At 36.7% G+C, this 17,499-nt stretch overlaps 1 protein-coding gene across 3 annotated transcripts; it reads left to right on the forward strand.

The window, feature by feature from the left end:
- The first annotated feature begins 1,753 nt into the window (after positions 1-1,753).
- On the forward strand, positions 1,754-6,701 carry LOC127933991 (uncharacterized). Of its 3 annotated transcripts, XM_052531134.1 has the most exons (9): positions 1,754-2,687; positions 3,317-3,467; positions 3,713-3,932; positions 4,045-4,318; positions 4,436-4,566; positions 4,678-4,754; positions 4,857-5,037; positions 6,191-6,242; positions 6,418-6,701. In XM_052531134.1, exons 1-5 carry the CDS (start codon positions 2,415-2,417, stop codon positions 4,457-4,459), a joined length of 942 nt encoding a protein of 313 aa, XP_052387094.1. In that variant the 5' UTR covers positions 1,754-2,414; the 3' UTR covers positions 4,460-4,566; positions 4,678-4,754; positions 4,857-5,037; positions 6,191-6,242; positions 6,418-6,701. The 3 variants fall into 3 exon arrangements, 2 of the variants coding, with proteins under 2 accessions (XP_052387094.1, XP_052387093.1); XM_052531133.1 differs by lacking the exons at positions 6,191-6,242; positions 6,418-6,701 and adding an exon at positions 5,173-5,412; XR_008147653.1 differs by lacking the exons at positions 1,754-2,687; positions 3,317-3,467; positions 3,713-3,932; ... (2 more) ...; positions 4,678-4,754; positions 4,857-5,037 and adding an exon at positions 5,525-5,683 and having other exon boundaries at positions 6,094-6,242; positions 6,418-6,699.
- The last annotated feature ends 10,798 nt before the right edge of the window (positions 6,702-17,499 follow it).

A 17,499-nucleotide genomic window follows, 5' to 3' on the forward strand; every position in this document is an offset into this window, starting at 1 on the left:
AAACAAACACAAAAAAAGGTTAATGGCATGTTTATACTCTGACTTTTATCTGGGAAAATTCTAACCAGATCATTTCAATTTGAACAGACAATTTTAAGAGTTCATTTCTCGTTGTTAGGTCAATTGTTTTCTTTACAAGTAAACATTTTGGGTAGTTTTGCAACATAGTGATACTTCTGTAAGTATAACAATCTTTGGTCATTAGTCAGACTGTTATTCCATCAGTTGTTATTAAAATATAACTGCTTGTTAAACACGCAAGCAAGTATATATTCTTTGGATATTTGGTTATAGTGGACCTATATCTTGACATATAATCTAAGAAACATTACCTGATGAGCACTAAAAACTCTGAACTGATTGACAAAATTGTGTTTCAAAAGTACTGATATTTAATTTAACAGCAATGAACATTTCACACACATTTTCACAAAAATGTATACTTTGTAATAATTTTCATAGGTCTTTGATGTTTAACAATGTTTAGACCAGAGTTATTTTTAGCACTATTGATATACTATTTTAGTTTTTAGTAATATTATATATATATATATATTTATTATTAAGTGTTTGGCTATGTAATTGGCTATGTAAGTTGTATTATTTGTTGTTTTAAGTATTTTATTACTTGAACTAAAAGAGAATTTGAAATGTTTTGTCAGCAAGCTGTAATTAATAATACTAATACTAATAGTAATAATAATTATTATATATTAACAAGCACAACTTTGCTTTTAATAATACATTAGTAAATGTTGGAATTAACATCAACTAAGATTAATAAATGCTGTAGAAGTATTGTTCATGCTTAGTTCATGTTAACTAAAGTAGTTAATTAACCTTACCTTTTTATGGTTTAGTTTTAGTTTTAATTTTAGGTTTGGACCTCATGAACTTGGACCTATAAAGACTGGGAAATGTAATATATATATCTTCTTTTGTGTGAGCAATACAGACAGAATTTTCTTTTTTTTTCTTCTTTTTTTTTGGCAGACTGTGCCTTTAATACTGTATGATATTGCTTAATTATCGTTTTTTTTTTTTTTTTTTTTTTTTTCAGTTGTACAATGATCATCTGTTACTTTTCCAGTCCTCCAATCCTTCATAAATAGCTGTGAACAGCAAGCTTTACAATTTTGCAAACATTATCTTATGGTATTCTTCAAAAACAACAAAAAATACTCTTGAACCTCTTAGAAAACATAGTTCACTGTGTTTTGCAACAAACTCAACCGTGGGCCATTTATTCAAGTGCAATCTCCGTATGCGTGATAACGGTTGAGGTTTGGGAAAAGGGCATGCTTGCTTAAGGGGGCAATCAGGCCTGATAAATGCTGCAGTTGAGTGTGTACCCTTCTAAGAGTATGGGGCTTTAGAGTTTACAGCTGGAAGGGCAGGGGCCTCTGGAGCCGGCCAGTTGAACCGAGTGGCATAGAGTGAGCCAGCAGTGTTGGCCTCACCCACCCTCCTACACCGTCTCCCTATTTTTTGTTCCCCAGAGAAAAGCTCCTCTGCCCCACAATGCTTCACTAACCACTATGTGTTTGCTGTTGGAAAAACCTGATTAAAGTAGCCCCCCCCCCCCCCCCCCCCACACACACACACAAATACAAACATGGACTAAGCCCATCAATGACTCCCAGTTCCCCCCAGTTGTTCCCCACTCCCAGAAGACCCGGTACTGGCTCTGGAAGCGCAGGAGCTCCAGGAAAATGCCGCCATCCATTGATCTATGCCAGAAAAATCCCTCGGCATGGTGTGCACGCTGCTTCATGGGCCTCATTCCGCTCAGCCGAGTCCATTTCGGGGAGCTGTGCTAGAGTTAATGTGGGCTGGGCCGCACTAGGCACAACCTTTGGGATTTGGCCTAAGTGCTGTTTGCTCTAATGCTTTGGTATGAGAGTCTGAGGGACCAAGTACTTTCACACTTGCCCTCCGGTCTCCTCTACACTTTAAGATGTCTCCACTCAGCCGAGAGAGCAAAATATTGAAGAATAATCCAAATTACGGCTGAACCGTAAATATACTAAATATACTAGTGATATCTTGCTAAAGTTAATTTCATAGCAAGATGTTTTTGTATCTTTAAAGGGGTGATAAAACACGATTTCACTTTTCTAACTTTAGCTAGTGTGTAATTTTCCTGTTTGAGCATAAACAACATCTGCAAAGTTACAACGTTCAAAGTTTTAAGCAAAGGGAGATATTTGCTTTTAAAGAAATCCATTTCTAAGGACTACAGCAAACGGCCGGTAGGGACTACACGACATTCCTTCAGGGTTGCTGACGTCACTAAGCCCAATATTTACATAAACCCCTCCTCCGAGAATAATAGATTAGGTGGGGGGCGAGGCCATTTTATATTGCTGTGGAGATTGAGAAGAGTTGTTGTATGCTGGAGTATTTTTGCCGCGATGCCGACGAAACGCTGTTATTTTCATCCGGATTGCAGGTCCACTTTGTTCAGCCTTCCTAGGGACGGGGAAGTTAGGGATCAATGGTTAAAATTTATTTTTAACTCGGTCCCTCAAAAATATTACCCAAATCTCGCTCTCTGTGCTGCACATTTTACGGAGGAAAGCTTCCACAATCTTCGCGAGTTCAATGCAGGATTCGCCCAACGGCTTGTCCTGAAAGATGGAGCAGTTCCAACTTTAAAAACAGAAGCTGTTTACGGGCCACAAGCTGTAAGTATGACTTATTTTTCGTCGATGTGTTTTACTGTATTGGTTTGTATTGCTATTGGCTGTATTGCTAATTGTGCGTTGTATCGAGGAAGTGAACAAATAACAACGCTGTTTGGCTCTGCAAACCAGTTAGTTAAATGCTTATTCATACTTAATGCGACAAACACCCTAACGTTACGAACTTTTTTTCTTAATCTCAACAACGAACTTGGAATTAGTGTATATTATTCTTTGATTAGAGCGTTTATGTATTGTTTATCTACATGTTTGTTTATCTGCAGGCATGCTAAACATGGTTCTGTGTTTGATTTGGCTACTATAGTAAAGCCAATGTTTTGGGTTAATAGTTATAGCGACAGATATTTGGTTATAAGCGTTCTAAAAATACAAAAGTAACGATTCCATTCAGTACCGATTACTATAGATGTTCACTCTTTAATCCAAAAAAATCCCTTTGAGGACTAATACAATTTATCAGAACAATTATATGAAAATCTTGCTTATGAAGCTTATTTTTTGTGGTCCAATGATTATTATCCAGTAATTTTTTCTTACTATTTTTACATGTCAAATGTATGTTTTAAGCTGTAATTTGATCATTGATTACATATTGTCATTATTTCTTACAGACAACATCTCAGCAGGGTGCGAGTTCCCAAGAGCTCCCCACTACATCTACACTTCATGAAGTTGGATGTCAGTCAGACCCTATAGAGACCGAAACTGTAGCCACAGAGATAAAGCCGAAGATGCGATCAGTGGGCACACAACTTTCAATGGGTACATTGAGCAGTTTCCACTTAAGGAGCAAAGGAATGAAATACAGACATTAAATGTGTTTGTGTTACTTTATCATATGCAGTTCTAGTACATATTGTCTTTTTTTTATTATAATTGTCATACCGGCTACTGAAACGTATGTGTATTAGAAAGTGGCTTATGTTTATCACTGTAAAAAAAATTGTAATAGCATGACCGATGGTTATGAGTAATTGTATTTTTACTTTTTTTTTTTGTACTTGTAGGCATTCAGGCAACATATTATGGTCATGATGTGGGCACCCAAACAACTGACATGTTTCCTGATGTGCAGCTGTCTTCAACACCAGTAAGGGGCTCAGTCTTCAGGCCCAGTAAGAGACCTCGTCTGGTGTTAGATGAGGAAGAAGAATCAGAATTAAATGTCGAACCCACTGATTCCACATATAACCCAGATTCTGTTGTCACTGAAGAATCAGAATTGGCGTAAGATATAAATACATATTTACGCACTTTTTTACTAATACATTTGTGTTTAAAAATATATATAAAACATGAAAGCAACTTCCTAATATTTATTCTTTTTATATTGCCTTAGGATAGATCCACAGCCCGACCACAGCGATAACAAATACATTGTTTTTGAAAGCTGTCTTCGAGAGCTGTTTGTGTCCTGTCCAATTTGTAAGGCAAAGTGTGTTGTCCAGAGCAGACGAAGGGGGACTTTTGTTGCATTCACCCAGCTTTGTGAAAAGTGTAACTACTACAGACAGTGGCAGAGCCAGCCCATTGTTGGGAGTACCCCACTTGGAAACCTGCTATTGTCTGCTGCAACGTATTTTACCGGTGGATCTTTTAAACAACTAGAGAAGGTATTACAATTTACAATAAAATTCACAAAAAAATACTGTGTTGTTTCTGTATGTATGTACTGTATGATTTCTATGTTAAGCCATGAAGCTCCAGATGATGCATTTCGTAACTTTTAGGATTCATGCCAGGAATTTCATTGAGCCTACCATAATACACAAGTGGAACCAAGATCAACTAAATCTCATAAGACAGCTGCAAGAGGGAGGAAATGTTGCTGTGGCTGGAGATATGCGTGCTGACACGCCAGGTACGTTTAAAAAATCACGCCGTTTATTTTATAGTCTTTGAGTTCTCCTAAAATATTATGATACTGATGTTCTCAGTAATGTTCTATATCTGATTATGATGTTTACAATAGGACACTCAGCAAAATTTGGCAGCCACACCATTTTGCACATGGAAACCAACAAAATTCTGGATCTTCAACTAGTTCAGGTTAGTAATTAAGCATTTAAAAAAAGTTACATTTTCTTTTATCTGTTATTGTTTATACTCTACTCTGTTTATACATTTGAAATGTTGTGTACCCAACAACAGAGCAATGAGGTTGGTGGCAGTTATCATATGGAAAAGGAGGGATTGAAGCGTTGTCTTGATAAGCTGGAGTCTAATGGTTTAGCTGTTGACTACATCGTCACCGATCGCCATCCGCAGATTCAGAAGTACCTGAGGGACCGCAATATCACTCAGTTCTATGACGTGTGGCACTTTGAGAAAGGTAATTATTTATCTTTGTATTATTAATTAATACTTATTCAGTTAATTGTTAAACCTAACTTGTACATTTATATTTTTGGGGTAATTAGATTTTCTTGAAATAATGATTGTACAACCAAGCTTTTACTTTGTACAGGTTTATCTAAGAAACTTGACAAACTTTCAAAAATGAAGGACTGCGAGGTGCTGAAAAAATGGTTGCACAGCATCAAAAACCATGTTTACTGGAGTGCGATTTCCTCTGAGTCTGGGCCAGAAAAGGTGGCGAAGTGGAATTCACTGCAGAACCACATACAAAATGTACATGTTCATGAGAACCACCTCTTCCCCAAGTGTGAAAACCCAGACAAAGTTTCCAGGGATCCAAAAAAATGGTTCCAATCAGGTATGACTATAGAGAGACAAATGACAATAGAATGACAGTAAAATAGTAAAATTTTGAGATTTTTTTCATATTTTATCTGTTTGGTTACAGGATCAATAGCGCTTCATAAAGTGGAAAAGCTATTATACAACAAGAGGGTTCTCAAGGATATAGAAAAGCTCAGCCACAACTTTCAGACGTCATCACTGGAGGCTTTCCACAGTCTGATTTTGCGTTTTGCCCCAAAGAACGTGATTTTCCCTTTCATAGGAATGTTGTGCAGGTAATAATCTTTGACATGTTCAGAAATATTTATAAACATTGTTTCTAACAATTTTTATGGAAATGTTTTTTTTATTCATTATTTTATTAATATTAATAATCTTTTCCTATAATAAATAATGTTCTTTCCTAATAAGGAAGAAACAGGTAAAATAGGTTAGGAGCCTTGCCTGTGGCCCTATGTTATCTATGTTATGAGTAGCAGAGATATAAAGAGGTAGAAAGCCTCCCATCTTGGCGAGCACTCTCACATTCTCTTGACTGAGTGTGCGACTGTGAGCCTTTCTTGCAAGAAAGAAACCATTATAATCATTGATTGAACATTTGTCTCTTATTCTGAATTGTTTGTTTATTTGTCACAACACAGTTTACTAATCTTTTCATATTTTATGGATTGTCCACTGATTACAGGCTGTATCTTGCAGCAATGCACTATAATGAAAATGCTAACCGTGAGCAGGCAACAACAACTGAAGGACAGGCTGTGTATAAATTCGTTTTTCCAAAGTCCAAAAAAGGGGAATGCACAGCAAAGCCAGTGAAAATAGAACCAACATACAGTAAGTTGTAAAATGTTTTATTAACAATAATATAACAAAAGCTATAATGAAATAAATATAAGCTTACAAAAAATATTTATAAATATTACACAAATGTTAATTATAAAACAAAGGTAGATTATTTATCAGTAATTATATAAACCCATAGAGGGACTCAGTATTCTGTTCTTTACAGACTATGTCGATGACCTTATGAGCCTTCTGTTACATAAAGTCTTTGTGGACCCCAAGCCATATGCGGAAGAGCTGCATGCAATCCCCATTCCACCTCCTCTGTCATCACAGTATGAAAAACCTTCATAGAAGAGGTGATTGCCCAGCGTGTCACGATTCAGTCGAGGGGTGGCCGGAACCCAACATACTGTCCCGCTGGATCAGGAAACTGTAGGCGGATCCGGTTAACAACACATGAGGGGATGACAACCCTCACACTACGTCCTTGGTAGCCCCAGCACCAGCTGACAAAACTGCGAAAGGCCAGATAACGGAAGCGCCTATGGCAGGAACAGAAAACCTCAATATTGTGTATAAAACCAGTGGTATATTGGAAACATGTATATGTGATGTGAAAATATGTTTGATAAAAATTGATATTTTGATTTAATTTTTGTCTTTGAATAACATGTCTTGTGTAAATATATATTAATATATATTTGTTTTTTATTTATATTATTTTACACAACATAATTTCATTAAATTTAATAAATACTTACTCCTCTTCATTTCTGCGTCTCACTGGTCCATAGTCGGCTCTAAATATTATTGATATTTTGCAAAGTATACGGATTTAAGCAGTTTGGTTCAAAACCTGGATGCTCAACCATATATTTAGGAGGGTCTGGAACCTCCATCATTCGTTTTACAACCTAAACAGTAATGTAAGACAATGAGAACATACTGTACAATTAACCTAGGTTCATCTTTTAAATATGAAAAAAGGATTATACAGAACTATTAACACGTTATGCATAATTTTGGTACTAGCTTATTACACTACCTTCTGTATTTCTTTGCAGCAGATGTTTTCCTCTTCAGTTGGCATTTTTGCACAGTTATTACATGTACACCTAATAAAATATATATATTTTTTAAATAAAAAAGGTTCTTGAATAGTTTTGTTAATAGACAAACACTTATTATTGTTATAAATTCAACATCAACTATTATAATTAGTACAATTAAATAACAGCGTATCTAAAAAAGTATTAGATCACAACAATAAAAAACATAACATTCTGAAACGTCATTTAACAGCCGTTCTTGAACAGGAAATGCTCGATCATCTTCATCAAAATTTTCTGGGTCCGATTCGGGCTCAAATTGGTATGGTTTTATTGACGCCATTGTTTCTAATACCCCCAAAGCACAGACTACTGGTAAAGGTAAGGGGCATGACGTTACCGAAAAACACACCCAGTGTGTTGTGATTCGCTAGTCGGTTAGCGAATCACAACACACTGGGGCAGCTAACCAATCTAAGCCCATTGCTATTTTTGTGGGACTGGCTTCATAGAACCCGGAAACCATCAGACCGTTTTACAAGGAGGGACGGAGCAGTGTAGAGTAAAGGTAAAATATATGAAAAATAATGCATTTTTTTAAAAAACGAAGCATGAACATATGTTACAGTGCACCCCACAAACACAATCAAGCCTTCGAAAAACCGTGTTTTACCACCCCTTTAATACACCAACAAATAATATTCATGCACTTTGTGGCATAATTTGACAAAATAGCTCAACTGGAAATGACACCCAATAAAAACTAATATATACTAGTAATATTTACCTTCATTTACATTCCATCTCAAGTTAATACTCTTCTATAAAAAAAAAACAATCCATGAGTAATAAAATTGCTAAAAAACATTCAAATAAAAGATAACGAAACAACTAACTACAACCTGCTGGTTATATGGAGAAAAAAGGGGACAAGACCTTCAATAGGTCCTGCCCAAACTTCTTGTTTCAATAGGAAATACATCTGCAAAGGAAAGTACACAGCGCTCTTTAAAAATTCAAATTAAATTTATGCATTTAGCAGACGCTTTTATCCAAAGCGACTTACAGTGCATTCAGGCTATCAATTTTTACCTATCATGTGTTCCCAGGGAATCGAACCCCCAACCTTGCGCTAGCTGGCTTGCTTGCTAACACAATGCTCTACCAGTTGAGCTACAGGAACGCTTTAGGCCATATTATAAGGTCTTGAAAAAAGGTCAAGATGTAATCCTGTCAGTATGGAATTTATTTATCTCTTAATGTTAAATATAACCCAACATGCATTAAACACTAGCTAAAATATTTTCTATACAGGTCACAGTGTGATCCAGTCCCTGTAACCTACATCCAAGTATCTTTAAGACATGATCTACTCTATAAATGCCAAGCAAACAGTCTTGTCTGGCTGATGTGACAGATCCTCAGTGGTCTCTATTGGCTCTGCTCTTGCTGCCTGTCACCTTTCACATCTCCAGGTGACCCTCAGAGAGCCCTCCAACTCCATACGTTATCGGCACTTACCCAATCGAACAGATTTCTGCTGGGGGGATGGAAGAAGAGGCCAAGCCCCAGAGCACAAAGAGAGCCAACCGCCACAACCCCACCTGAAGCACGACCCTCATTTACAAGTGGGTCACTTTTGCTACAACTGCATTTTCGCAGGGTCAGCTTAAGATATGTGTCCTCAGAGGAGGCCTGAACAGAGGAGAGGTCTTAATTATGAAGGGCTCCCTGAGAGGCAGGCCTGGCCCGCAAATGGGCACTCTGAGAGAGCTGGTGCAAGAACCTGATTGAGGTAAAATTAAAGTTATTTACAGCCGGGCTCAACTCAAGGTACCTGAGGGTGCATTGTTGCAAGTCACTGAGGTTTTACTGCAGATCTTCCAGTAATGCCATGTGGTCATACAAATGTTTGAAGAGCAATAATCAAATTGGACAACACACACACTGTACGTTTTCCTGCTAGCCCAATAATTTGTCTCTGTCTGATTGATGCTTTCATTTTTAAGGCTGAGAAATATCCAGATGCGGATGACAAAGTCTACCAACTGCATGCCAAACATCATCAATCTGTTCTCATTTCCACAGTGTATTATGACTCATGTCAAAATTACTATCAAAACATCAGCGATCCAACACAAATCAAAGTTCTCCTTTACAAAGTACACGATTTTAGCTTCAGCCAACATTCCTCTCTTTTCTGAGTATGGGCACATCACAGGCTTCTCTGATCGCTGTGCAGTGGGAGAGATGAAAAGGGGTGCACAGAGGTTCATTGTGATGGAGCCTCTCCTGGAATACAGCTGTTCCAAAACAGAGCCCTTTTGCTGAGATCTCTCAATATTTATTTTTTTGTGCTGACCTTCTGGCAACACTAAATGGCCCTAATAGGGGTGATATAATGCACCATTTTATGGTTAATCAAATTCCCACGGAGCTCAAGAGCTGCAAATCAGCCTACAGTTGGAACTCAACAGATGTTGGCCAGTGTTCATCTGCTTCACATTAAATAGATACTGACTCATTATGGCAAATAATCTGAATGTTCATTTCAACTTTCACTGCAGAAGCAAGAGTCTTAAATGGAGAGCTGTTTCCAGCTCTATTAGTTTCAATCGTCTCCACTATAAGCATTGTCTTTATAACAGCAGTATTTAAGTATTTGTCATTCTTCTGTTTGCCAGTATTATTTCTAATAATATTTTTAATGATACATAACCTACCATTCAAATTTTGTGGTGAGTAATATTTATTTCTTTATTCAGCAAAACTGAAGACTGGAGTAATTGCTATTTAAAATTCAGCTTTGTCAAAACAGGAATAAATTGCATTATAAAATATTAAAGTTTTTACTGTATTTTCAATCAGTTTAAAAACAGACTTGGTGAGCATAAGAGACTAGGTAAACTGATAAAAATAGTGACAGCACAGCAACAGCTATTTATTGTTGATCATACATGGGTTTATGACTGAGTGGAAAGTGTAACAGAAATGACAAAAGTAACGTGCAGTTTTATGGCTAAAAGTTCAGTTTTTGCAGTTGATGGTTATTTGAATGCTTTAAGACTTAATGCAACAATCTTTATCCTATAGCCACTAAAAGACAGAATATCCTCCAATTCAAGTGCAAAAGTGAGATGCACACACAAATATCCAACCAACACACATACACACTTATCTCTCCACAGAAAAAGTGACAGTGAGTGAGAGCAATCGAAAGCGGCAGAGAGAAAAACAGGTCGAGAGAGAGAGAGGGGACACGTCGACCGTGTGATGGTGGCTGACACAGAAGTTCACAGTGCGGTCAGGGTACGCAGTTGAGGCTGGAACTGGAGGCACAGGCCAGGCACCGTGTGCAGGTGCCCTCTCGCTGCCCCGCTCACTTTCATCCTTCCTCCACTCCCACACTGCCCCAGACACCCCGCCTGCTGTCCGCCAATCGGATTGCGAGGGGGTGGCGGCACAGCGGGGCTACATCAAAGGCCCGGAGCGGTGAGAGGCTCAGGGCCTGATGCTGGCACACAACAAAGTCTCACACAAGAAAGAGACAGAGAGGGAGCAGAGACGGACAGTTTTTTTTTTTTTTAAAAAGCAGTCCAAACTCACCCCTTCTCAGAAAAAGGGCATCAGCAGAACAAAACATTTCATTCTCCTTCCCAAAACCAGTATTATGCCAGCTTTGCATCCAACAACTCAGACGAGATTCTTCCCTAACCCACCCCCTCGCTCGCTTTTCTTGCTCCCCCTCATCTCCTCCTTTCAGCACCTACAGCCAACGGCCCCCTTCGGTGTGTGAACAAGAGAGATAATTTAATAAAGAAAATCCAATCTTCCAGTTTGGGGAACAAAGTTAGATTTGAATGGGTCCAATATGTTTCCCCTCTTCCTAGCACCCCCCATCTTGATTTATAATTTCATTTTAAACATATCAAAGAAATGTTGAGGCTCCTTCATCTTTTGAAAGTCTAACCTGAAACTGCGCTGACTTTTCTCTTATAATATTTATTAAAAATTCTAGAGGGCCCCGGGGCCAGTTTATGTGTCCGTTTATTGAATATAAGCCTAACTGTGATGAGTCATACATAAATGCATTCGCTTCACGTAATGAAATTCTCACATTATTAACTATATTATCATGCGATAATATCTGTTGGATCAAATTTTAAGTTAAATATTGAATGGACTCCTTGCATTGTGTGATATTACTTATGGGTGTTTGTCTTCTAAAAATAAGTGTATAAATAATTTTTACTACTCTGACAAACCTAGCTGAATACTTAAGATTAATGAGAGTGCAGTTTCACAATAGCACAAAACTTCATGTTAACAGACTGCTAGCTATTGAAACTACATACTAACGCACTTGATGTTTTCCTCTTCTCCTGAGACTACCTCCTCTGCAAACTTTGAATGACTTTCAATGTAAATCATTCCAGAGAAACTTTCAAAGTATGAAGCACACATGCCGGTTAGCAGCCAAACAGAGTCATAAGAAGTGGGCTGTTGAACCAAAGTGTCAAGTCCCGAACTGATTATGCTGTAAAATCCAGCGCTTTCTTACATATACAGTATAACAATGGGCTCCTATGGGGGGAACATGGACAAAAGCCTGAAATTGAGTTTGATTAGAGAGAAGGAGACATGAATCAGACATTACAACTGTCGTGACTGACTCCAAGAACTGAGCATTAAATTAAATAACATGTGGCCAATTACATGACACAATGACATTGCTATATTAACAATTGCAACTTTTAAAGGAATAGTTTACTGAAAAATTAAAGTTTGCTGAAAATGTACTCGGCCTGCAGGCCATCCAATATGTAGAATTTGTGTCTTTATCAGAACAGATTTGGAGATATTTAGCATTACATCACTTGCTCACCAATGGATCCTCTAAAGTGAATGGGTGCCATCAGAATGACAGTCCAAACAGCTGATAAAAGCATCACAATAATACACAAGTAATTGACATGAGTCCAGTCCATGAATTAACATCTTATGAGGTTAAAAGCTGCATGTTTGTAAGAAACAAACTGTCGCTTCTGGCCAAAATGCAAGTACAAAATCCATGATAACTCTTCCTACAGTGAAAAAGCCCGTTCCCTGTTGTTTTCTCACATTACAGATATATTTTTTCTTTTTTTTATCACAAGATGTTAATTGACATTAATTGTGTATTATTTAGGGCTGGTAAGCGATTACAAATTTTAATCCAATTAATTACATGATTAATTAATCTAATGGAGAAATAACTCCCAAAAGATAATTTAAAGTCATTGTTGTGCAAAGCATCAAACAGAGATTACAAAAAGTAGGTTCAGCAAGAAACATTTTGATAAAATATATTACATATACTCTTTTGGACCATGTGAGTAAATTATGACATAACTGTAATTTTTGGTTGGGTGAACTATAACTTTAATAATTTATTTTCTTAATTTTATTATTATTGCTTTAAAAATATTAAATTATTTATTTAATAAAATGATGGGTAACACTTTAGAATAAGGTTCCATTAGTTAATGTTAATGTATTAATTAACATGAACAAACAATGAATAATACATTTATTACTGTATTTATTCATCTTTCTTAATGTTAGTTAATGAAAATACAGTTATTCATTGTTAGTTCATGGTAATTCACAGTGCATTAACTAATGTTAACAAGCACAACTTTTGATTTAAATAATGCATTAGTAAATGTTGAAATTAACATGAACTAAGACTAAATGCTGTAGAAGGATTGTTCTTGCTTAGTTCATGTTAATTAATACATTAACTAACATTAACTAATGGAACCTTATTCTAAAGTGTTACCAAATGATGTTATAAATAATAAACTAAAACTGACAGTAGGTGGTGGTAAATGTCTTAATGAAGAAGACATCGAGTCATTTATTCATTCATTTGATTTCTTTCAAATGGCTGAATGATTCAGGAGTGAAGTAAATGGTTCTTTATGAATGGTTCATTGAATCAGAAACAAACTCATCTTACAATTTGGATTGTGAGTGCATTGGAGTGTGATTAATTCTTCAGCAAATTTTAAGTTTGGGTGTACTAAGAATTACTTTAAAACTACCACTTTAGTAAATAAGGAGGAAAATAAATAAATAATAAAAAACACTTTAATTATTAAATTTAATGAAGCATTTAAAGTGCCATCCACAATTATAATTCTGTCTAATAATTCATATTAAATCATAATGTAATCTGTCATTACAATTCTGTAAGTAAACAATCATGTCATTTAAAATCTTTTAGACTTATTTTCTGTGGAACAAACAATTAAGTATTTTTTAAATGCTTTTTTTTTATATACAGTGGAAACCAAGTTGTGTGTGTTCCACAGCAGAAATAAATTACTAAATAAATGAAAATAGAAGTTCACAGTAACTGGATGTGAATAAATTATGATAGAACTACCCTTTAAGTACCCCCCCCCCCCCATGGAATAGCATAAATAACTGATCAATATAGGAGCAAAACAGTACGTTACAAGCCAACACTGTAACTGGAAATACTTGAGACGGTGAAGCATTGCTGTCAGTTTTCTCTTGCTTCTCACATTAGGGCCTTTCGTACCACAGGAACATTTTCATAGTACCAAAACTAACTGTAGAACTTTCACGCCAGAACTAGGTGTGAATTTAGTCCCGGATTGCCTTTTTTGAGAACCAAATTAGCTCCTACTCAGGAGCAGGGTCTAACCAGCACAAATGGTACTACCTGTGAAGTATACATTGATTGGCCAGACGCATTCGAAAACGCCCTCACCTGCTATGATTTAAAATGCTGTGTGAACTCAACTTATTTTGCAAGTATGGTGAACAGCAATAAACGGGGGAACGCTGAAGTGCAGACATTTTTAGCAAATTTAGCACTGCCAGTTGTTGTTGGATATTCATACTTTCCGTTCTTTTAATCGTATTACATGTCCATTATTGTGAAACCCGCGAGACACAACAAAAACACAGCTCCGATCACAGCGTCCTCCATCCTCCTGTTATTAACATTGTTCTTTGTTAACGTTGTTGAATGCCAGGCACAAATGACATCGCTGTAGACTGGCTTACGTCACATCCTAGTACACACTGTCAGTGCGAATGCAACACTTTAAATGGTACTAGGAAATAGTTTGTGCAGAATCGTCCCAGTACTTTACTATTGTACATTTAGTTATGGAACTGAAGTGGTGCGAAAAATATAATCAAACACACACTCTGAAAACAGCCAAGCATAATGGGTTAGGGTTAACCCTAACCCTAACCCTAATGGTCTGAAGGGTCACCATGAACAATAAAACCACCTAATGTCAGAAAAACATACAAACAAAAACAGCCAGAAAAGTGTTACGACTCAGATGAACACCAATTAGTAAGTGGCCATAGTTGATCATTAGCCCTATATGAACTCTATCTGTCAAGGCGGCACTTGAGGTGCTAAAACTTCAAAAGTGGAAAAGTCCTCATTGATGTATGAGACGGCAGCAGAAAGCCTTCAAATAGTGCTGCTTCAAAATGGTGCTGCTGGGCTCCATGAGGACTAATGCAGACAGAGCAGTGCTTCATAATGAAGACATATTGATAGCCTGTGCTGTTGTAATGATGCTATTGACTAAATGTACACACCTATTATTTGTATTTCTTCAACAGCTAAAGGTGTGAATATGGAATGAGCAGTTGTCTTGACATTTGTCAGTCATACAGAACAAGGGAATATTGTTGGATGATAAAAGGCTTTTTTTTTTTTTATCCAGTTGAATGTTCCACAGCTTTTCATATTTTTAGGGCTGTCAAAGTTAATGTTTTAACATATTAATTATGTTTAACAGCATTCAATTTTTCTAATGGCGCTAACACATTTATTCAATTTCCATTCTTTGTACAGCAACATTTAATTATCATCAAATCTCAACAATTGAAATATCACCCATAAATGAAACATTGACATTCACAGAAATCAGCAGAAGCCTTGCTTCTTTACACATCAGTAAAGTGTGAGAAATGTTGTTTTATGATGGAATTATGGGATATATGCATCTCCATGTTTATATTTCGTATGCCTTTTAATGCAGTTTGAGAAGTACAGAATCTATTTTTGTGTAAATTAAATCAGTAAAGAGCCTTGTTTTACAATACAAGTGTCATTCACACAAAACGCTGAATCTAATAGCTACACTTTGGCTATTTCATTTTCTTTCCTTAAAGGGACAATAAGTAACTTTTTAGGTATTTTATTATCTAAAATCAATATTTTTATTCATAAATATGCCCTCAATGGTGTACAAATACCTATGCCAATGTTTAAACTAATCCTTGTAAATGAAGAATTTATTATCTTTATATACATGGGACGGGTAGGTCGACGGAGGCTTCCATGTAGTTCCGCCATCTTGCAAAACTATAATAGCAGAGAGGGACAAAAAGTACTAAGCCAACGCGTTTCCACAGCGCGTTTTCGGTCAGAGCCAGAAACGCAGGTGCAGAGCAGTGAGAGGCGCTTGAAACTGCACCGGCAAGTTTAAAAGTCTGGATTGCATTCTTATTATGGACCATACATATGCCGCGCCACAGGAGAAGAAAACGTAGTCACCAAAACAGTCAAAAATAGAACGTAAAAGGAAACGTGACCGTAGATTACAGAAAACAAGAGTTAATGTCGGGGAAGCTTTTTCTAGGTGGAAAGAGCTAATGCTGGATAAAGATTTCAAAAGAGACGCTGAAGTGGCCAGTTTTCTTCTCGACAGGTAAGTCAGTGTTACAGTCTATATTATAATATTTTTTTTATATCTAACAATGCATATAATTCAGAAAATATAACGAATAAATTAGACATAACTACTAATTACAATATTTCATGTTTTCCACAGTCAGTATTTCATACTGTAACATTCGTTTGTTAGTTGTCATGTTGCAGTTTGTTTGAAATAACACACCTGTTCACCTGAAGGAAAACTCGACGAAGTGCTATTAGAAGACATCCTGTCAAAGCTTTTTGGTACATATCACCTACCGTAGATGCAACGCGCATTTGAAAAAGCCAGGCGCTGGAGAGCAAAATTAGTTTGAATGCAAAATACAATTTCACCACTAGATGGGAGTAATTCCTACTTAGTGTCCCTTTAAAAGCAAACTGGATGTGTTAATATGTTAATTATGAAAAAAGTAGAAGATTTAATGTGATTAAACATTTTAATGAACTGACAGTACATTTATTTCAGTTCATTATACAGCATACCATTATTTACTGGATTACAATATTTTGTTAACAATAGGTACATCACAAACTAAAAATAAATTTAAAGTATATACACTTCACATACAGAATGATTTTACAGTAACTTCAGCATAAAATGAGCTTTCTTACCAATTTCTTACAAGATGTCACCTACAAAACCTAAACTATATTTTACAATATTTATTGTTCTAGGTTAATTATGAAGCATTATAAGCATTAACCAACATCAAAACTGTAAAAAATAATGTTATTTAATATTTACATGTAAAGTATTATAAAATATTGTAATGTTACTGTAAGGTCTCCCATGAGTTTCTTACCATCTAAAGTACTTGAAGAGAGCTTCAAGGTTGTTTAAAGCATGTTTAAGCAAGGGCTATTAATAAGTGTAAACGTAACAGAATATTTTGTTTGCAACTGGGTGTACAGTCCATAATGAGACTTGGCATGCTTTATGTACAGCAAGTGCACACTTTACTGCACAAGCTGCACAAGGGGAACTCTGACTCTATCGCAAGCTGTTTAGTGCTGTGAACTTGTTCTGAAGCTGCTGACTTGCATTGATGCTGGATGCTGGACTGATAAACCTCCCTGTGTTCACTGGGCCTGGCCCAATTTGCTCCTCCTCTTGAACCTATTTGTGCCTACAGTCTCTCTTGTCAACGGTTGCATGCACCCTATCCGTCTTCCCTTATTGTGCATGGAGGTGACAGCTGGCATTCAGCTGTTTGTAAAAAGCCCTTTAAAAAACACACAGGGGCCATCATCCTCAGCTACATTAAAGTAATTAGCTGCCAAGCAAGTCCAAAGCACCCCCCGCCAAGTGCCAGCAAGACAGCCGATTGAAGCAGGCATCCTGTTTGACACATCTGGGCAAGGGAGAGTAATGAAAACAGCTGCTTCTGTCCATATGGCAACCAAAGTCTGGCAGAGTGGCAGAGCACCGTGCCAACCATAGGCAAATTATCCATCATTAATCCCGGGATCTGACCAGCATACGAGTCGCTGCTAA

Source organism: Carassius gibelio, chromosome A18 (assembly GCF_023724105.1).
Source record: "Carassius gibelio isolate Cgi1373 ecotype wild population from Czech Republic chromosome A18, carGib1.2-hapl.c, whole genome shotgun sequence".
Taxonomy (NCBI): domain Eukaryota; kingdom Metazoa; phylum Chordata; class Actinopteri; order Cypriniformes; family Cyprinidae; genus Carassius; species Carassius gibelio.